Here is a 6,706-nt window from a genome sequence, read left to right on the forward strand (position 1 = left end):
TATATATTAACAAAAAAAACAGTACAGTTCTTATAATTCTTTCAGAGTCCTGAAGGAAGTGATGTGTTATTATGCTAAGAATATGGTCAAAGGCTTGTAACCTTGTGGAGTGTCGGTCTCTGGGTATCTGAAGAAATGTGTCAAGTCAAGAGCCAACTCTGCTTTGACTGTGTTCCTCTCTGCACATCTCTTCCCCAAGAAAATGCCTGCGCATTCTCTTTTTGTCCATCTGACTTGTTGATATATATATAAACAATTATATCGCCCTCTGAACATCACGCAGATATTATTTCTTTTTTGTTTAGAAATTCAATTCTCAGTCCATAATCTAAATTATCATTTACAAAAATAACACAATGGCTCGCTTCAAAGATCTTTGTTACATTACCTCCCCTACTTAAAAGAAACAATATTGAGATCAATATTTTTTCTAACCGACTTCTTCTTACTTGACCTTAATACTAGGGAATTTCTGTGGTTTTACAATTCATAATATTTAGCTATTTGGTTAATAAAAGAAGAAAATTTTTAAAAGCTTTATCTTTCATGCACATGCAAAAAGTTTTCTTTGTTACACCGGGTACCCCGCTAGTAAAGAATAAAAAATAAAAAAGAGACACGAACTCTAATTAATATGAGCAAATAACACAAGCAAATATAATAAAAAAGAATAAAAAATAAAAATAAGGCATCATTTGCATAAATAAAGTTTTAATTACAATTTTCTTTATATAAAAAAAAATAAAATAAAAAAAATTCATTTAAAAAAATTTTTTAATCTTGGAAAAAGTTTTATGACATTTTCTGTTGTCGTCGTTAAAACTTTATTGATATCAACTCCTTTGATTTTGGCGATGTATTCAGCAGATATCCGAATGTTTGCGGGTTCATTTCTAACCTAAGAAAAAAAAATGGGAAAAAAAAACAAACAAGTGAATAAAAACAGAAAACTATAGATTAGTTCTGTAATTGAGCTGATCTGTATAATTACTCTATAATATATCTACTAGGGGCGGGGAGCTTTGCCTGGTATATATTATAATATCATATTTAAGTATATTTTATGCTTAAATATGATTTTTTAATTCGCTTTTATTTTTAAAATAAATGAAATAATTTTTACAATAAATAAAACAACTTTTAAAATAAAATGATTTCTAAAATAAATAAAATTATTTTTCAAATAAATAAAATAATTTTTAAAACAAATTTATTTGTTTTAAAAATTATTTCATTTATTTGAAAAATAATTTTATTTATTTAAGAAATCATTAATTTTTTTTAATAAATAAAACGATTTTTAAGATAATTAAAGCAACTTTTAAAATAAGTAAAATGATTTTTAAAATAAATAAAATGATTTTTAAAATAAAATGATTTTTAAAAGAAATGAAATAGTTGTTAAAATAAATAAAATTATTTTTAAAATAAATAAAATAAGTTTTTAAAATTTATGAAATAATTTTTAAATTAATAATATACTTTTTAAACAATTAAAATAACTTCTAAAATAAATGAAATAATTTTTAAAATAAATGAAATTGAGCTGATCTGTATAATTACTCTATAATATATCTACTAGGGGGGGCAGCTTTGCCTGGTCGTAAAATATGCTTAAATATGATATTTTAATTTGCCTTTTATTCCTCTATAATTTTACCTGTTCATATTTGACTTTTACTTGAAGTATCCTAGTGATCACGTCAATTTGGCGCCACTATATATATTGTGAACCGAGCGACCGCTTCTCTGAAAAAAGCCTTTTGTAGACATACAGAAAAAGCGAACACACATACAAACATATATTTTCGCTTTTATATTTATAGATTTATATATATATATATATACATATATATATATATATATATATATATATATATATATATATGTAAACAAAAAAATTAAAGACCGCAAAAATATATTTTACAATAATTCATTGTTCGACAAGATACTCAAAAAAGGTATATTGAACTTTCCTTAATCCGCAGAGTTTCAAAGAAATATGTTCTTCTCATCAAAAGAAAGATATTAGCAAATGAATATTATAACAAAGCTTGTCCTGCCTTGATAGGGTTCAAAATAGACTTCGTGGCCTGGTGGGAGATGTCCTTTTCTCTTCGCTGCAACCTCTATCTCACAGAAGAGATGTTGCGAGTTTGTCTCTGCTTTATCGTTATTTTCATGGAAAGTGTTCGACTGAGCTTCAATCTATGGTCCCCCCTCGCCAAACTTTCACAAGAAACACTAGACTAGCTGAAAACATTATCAATAATTTTCCCCACTCTTTATCTGTGCCTAAACCTAAACAGATTCCATGATCAAAGCTTCTTTCTTAGAACTGCACGCCTGTGGAATTGTCTTCCGTTTTCCTGCTTTCCAGCTGTCTATAATATGGTTGTCTTCAAGTCCAACGTGAACAAGTTTCTGATGAGCCGTTCCACTTAAGTTAACAAATTTACCGAACTTCCATTACTATCGATTACTATATTGTCCTTTTGACTACTCTACACTCTTTAACCCTTATCCTTGAGTGGCCTATCGGCCTTGACGTCTATGTAAAAAAAAAAACATATTATCAATAAGAAATTTGTTCCGAAAAGAAAAATTTGGCATAATCCAAATATAGGTAATCCAGGTTTGCAGAAAAATCCGTTAACAAGCAAAAAGTAAAGATTATCAAAATTTTTTAAATCTCTGGTCGCCTATATCGAGCTCTCCTCAGTGGATTTCTGATACAAATCAGTGATTCAGATACAAACAGAGGCTGAAGAGGGACCAACATAGGCGATCAGGGATTGGTCCCATTTGTTTTAGACTTGAAACCGACAGTACCAATGTTTTTATAATCTCTTTTGTAACAGGACAACAGGAAAGGGAAGACTTGAAGGATGGAAATGGTTTTCAAAAGAAAAACTTGAAAAAGAAATCTGTATTTTTACAACTCGGGGCTGGATTAAAATACATTTGGAAATATTTCTCACCTGTTTTTCCGGTCCGAGAGCAGGTGAGTCGGACTCAAGGATCAAATGTTCTAGCGGAAGTTGTTTCACAAGTTTTTGCTTCTTGGAAGACATGAAAGACAAGAGAAAAAATGGTCGGTCGACATTGAATAGAAGAAAAGGTTTGGGTTGGAGAGAAATGACAAGAAAAAATTATTTTTTTTCATATGGCCACTTTTATTGATAGTACATACATAAAACTCTAGTCCCCTTCCAAGTAATCTCCTCTGGCTGTAATGCACTTGTTGTACAGTTCCAACACCTTCTGGAAGTTCCCCTAGTGTGAGCGTGCCAATTGTCATTTCACAAAGGAGAGGCACCAAATATATATATATATATATATATTTTTTTTTTATTACATTTTCACCCCAAACAAGGCACATTGCCACTTTGGTGTAAGGGGCTATTATCAGGGTAAACAACTACTGGGGTACTATGTAGGGATTTGGGCAGCAAGATGTTGGTTCACGTTGCACTTGAACTTCTGCATGTCAGTACAGTTGGGAAAGCAGTGACCTGGAATGGAATTCCAAAGTCTAGCGGTTCTGGGGAAGAAACTACTGGAGCAGAAAGATCTTTTACATCTAGGGATCTCTACTGTGTGGGGGTGGGATTTTGCAGCTTGTCGGGTCTGTTGAGGGTGTTCATGTCGTGGGGGCACAAGTGCTTGCAGTTCATCAGAGCATTCACCATTAAAATACTTGTAGAACAGGCAGAGGGATGCAACATTCCACAGCCAAACAACGTCGCAGCCCACAAGAGCCATTACGACAGCATTTAAAGAAACTATAAATTTTAAAACCAAGTTGCGGACAAAAAGTCCAATTGTAACCCTATGTCCAAGTGGCAATATGCCTTGTTAGGGTTGAACGTGAGTGAAAAAAATGTTTTAATAAATGTTGTGGGGTACAAATCACCCCTATTTGAGAACTAAGTGGAATCAACCAGTCCTATGAATACCACTGTTTTCAGTAACTAAATGGATACATTCATACCATGTTTAACCGCATGCTACGAACATGTTCCTCTCATACCACTTCAGTGGCTCTTGGATTCTTTATGATAAATACATATTATATTGTATACACTTTACACTACTTGTGGTTTCTTTCATTTGTAACCCATAGCACGGGTCTACAACAATAATGTAATTGTAGACAAGAGAAACGATAATTTCTTATGGCAAAAAAAAAGTGTGAGTGCAAACTAATTGCTTACCTGTTCGCTCCTGACAATGGATGGCGGAATGGAAAAATAATAACCTTCTCTCACGCCTTCCATTGCAACCGCGGGCCGACCATCAAATGCATGTAGAAGCACATTCTTGGCACCTTTTATTTATAAAAAGAAAACACAGATTTTGTATAAAATAATTACAGTTTTTGTATTAGTTTTTGACTTTACATAATCTATTAGATGAATCTCAAATGTCTGTTTATGTATGTTTTTATGTCTGCTAAAACTTTCGACACACACGACACATCAGTTTCGTTTTGAAGCTCAATGTCTCAGACAACAAATATCGAAAAATTAATTCCTTCAACCTCAACTCACCTGTTTTTTACAAGGAGGTGGTCGCTTTTTTTGTTGATATTTTCGCAAGTCATCGTCTCTGTTGAACTGACTACTCTTAATTTCAACGCTCTCGGCTTCCGATTTCGCCATGGACGCATTGGCCAAGACGTTACATTTTTGTTTTTTCCTCCTTTGCTTCCGGCCTTGAACCTGCCTGCTCCCAATATTTTTAAACAACACCTCTCTCCACCCGGGCTGCCTACTATTGTTTTGATCCCCTATACCTCGCTACTTCCACTCCTTTTTGGAGGGGATTCCTTACTACACCACCTCCACACACCCAGGCAACGCCGGGTACCTCTGCTAGTTATATTTTATTTATTTATTTTATTCTATTTTCACCCCAAACATGGCACAGTACGGCGCTACTATCGGGGACATAATTTGCAGGGATATTATGAAGGGAGATGAGTAGCAAGATGTCTGTTCACATTACACTTGAACTTCTGCATGTCAGTAAAGTTGGGAAATCTCAGGAATCAGAGATAGATATTTTTAGAATCTTAGGAATCGGAGATGGATATTTTTTAGAATCATCGGAATGGAGGCAGATATTATTGGAATCTTAAGAATTGGAGACAAATGTGTTTACAATCTTAGGAATCGGAGGTGGATATTTTTAGAATCTTAGGAATCAGAGGCAGATATTATTGGAAACTTAAGTATCGGAGACAAATATGTTTAGAATCTCAGGAATCAGAGATAGATATTTTTAGAATCTTAGAAATCAAAGATGGATATTTTTAGAATCTTAGGAATCAGAGATAGATATTTTTAGAATCTTAGGACTCGGAGGCAGATATTATTGGAATCTTAAGAATCGGAGATGGATATTTTAAAAATCTAAAGAATCAGAGGCAGATATTGGAATCTTAAGAATCAGAGACGGATATTTTTAGAATTTTAGGAATCAGGGATGGATATTTTTAGAATCTTAGGAATCAGAGGCAGATATTTTTTAGAATCTTAGGAATCAGAGACGGATATCTTTAGAATCATAGGAATCAGAGATAGATATTTTTGGAATCTGGAGAATCAGAAATGGATATGTTTACAATTCTAGGAATCGGAGATGGATATTTTAAGAATCTTAGGAATCAGAGGCAGATATTTTTAGAATCTTAGGAATCAGAGACGGATATGTCTACAATTTAAGAAATCAGAGATGGATATTTTTTAAATCTAAGAATTGGAGGGGGGGGGGCGGATATTTTTAGAATCTTAGGAACCAAAGATGGAATGCTTTAGAATTCTAGGAATCGGAGACAGATATTCTTAGAATCTTAGGAATCAGTGACGGATATGTTTACAACTGTAGGAATCGGAAGCGGATATTTTTTAGAATCTTAGAAATCAGAGGCGAATATTTTTGTCATGATCCTGAGCATCTAAAGAATCACTTTACATGAAAGAACGGCAACGACAGAAAAGGCAACAAGAATTCACTTACCTTGTTCTTTGAGTAATGTAATTGTCGGCCTCCCAGCAGATCTAGAGTGAACATTCCTATATTAAAAGGAGAGAAATATATTTTAAAATGCAAATTGGAGAAGCAAGCAATGATATTTGCATTGTTTGGGGATGGATATTTTTAGAATCCTAGAAATTAGAGGCCGATATTTTAAAACTCTTAGGGATCAGAGGCTGTTAAGTTTAGAATCTTAGGAATCAGAGACGGATATTATTAGAATCAGAAGGATAAGAGGTGGATATTTTTAGAATCCTAAGAATTAGCGATAGATATTTTTAGAATTCTTGAAATCGTAAACGGATATTTTTTTAATCTTAAGAATCAGAAACGGATATTTTTACAATCCTAAGAATCGGATATAGATATGTTTAGAATTCTAGGAATCAGAGACTGATATTTTGCGAATCATAAGGATCAGAGATGAATATGTTTAGAATCCTAGGAATCAAAGACGGATATTTTTTGAATCCTAGGAATTGGAGATGGATATTTTTAGAATCCTACAAATCAGAGGTGGAATTTTTGAGAATCCTAGGAATTGCTGCAGATATTTTTAGAAACCTAGGAATCGGAGACGGATATTTTTTTAATCATAATGATCAGAGATGGATGTTCTCATAACGTTTCAGCCGATGTAACCTCCAAACTTTTTCGGGTGCAT

General features: G+C 33.0%; 1 protein-coding gene across 2 annotated transcripts; it reads right to left on the minus strand.

Annotated features, from left to right (window-relative positions):
• Positions 1 to 680: 680 nt before the first annotated feature.
• Positions 681 to 6,315, minus strand: LOC145270313 (deoxyribonuclease TATDN3-like). 2 transcript variants are annotated; one of them, XM_080125959.1, is made up of 4 exons: positions 6,025 to 6,315; positions 4,218 to 4,330; positions 2,982 to 3,062; positions 681 to 898 (listed from the first exon to the last, which is right to left on the minus strand). In XM_080125959.1, the coding sequence occupies exons 2-4, from the start codon at positions 4,278 to 4,280 to the stop codon at positions 758 to 760; spliced, it is 285 nt and encodes a 94-aa protein (XP_079982085.1). In that variant the 5' UTR covers positions 4,281 to 4,330; positions 6,025 to 6,315; the 3' UTR covers positions 681 to 757. The 2 variants fall into 2 exon arrangements, 1 of the variants encoding a protein (XP_079982085.1); XR_013865322.1 differs by lacking the exon at positions 681 to 898 and having other exon boundaries at positions 1,805 to 3,059; positions 6,025 to 6,293.
• Positions 6,316 to 6,706: the final 391 nt, after the last annotated feature.

The sequence above is a fragment of the Euprymna scolopes genome, chromosome 46 (genome assembly GCF_053919585.1).
Source record: "Euprymna scolopes isolate OS-2025 chromosome 46, ASM5391958v1, whole genome shotgun sequence".
Taxonomy (NCBI): Eukaryota; Metazoa; Mollusca; class Cephalopoda; order Sepiida; family Sepiolidae; genus Euprymna; species Euprymna scolopes.

What these genes read in the sequence shown, in the direction of transcription:
- LOC145270313 (XM_080125959.1), bottom strand. Translation starts at nt 4,280, where the DNA reads ATGGAAGGCGTGAGAGAAGGTTATTATTTTTCCATTCCGCCATCCATT. An exon ending in CCATTGTCAGGAGCGAACAG is followed by an intron (nt 3,063 to 4,217) that starts GTAAGCAATTAG and finishes ATGTCTTCCAAG; the next exon opens with AAGCAAAAACTTGTGAAACA. An exon ending in CTCTCGGACCGGAAAAACAG is followed by an intron (nt 899 to 2,981) that starts GTGAGAAATATT and finishes TTTTTTTCTTAG; the next exon opens with GTTAGAAATGAACCCGCAAA.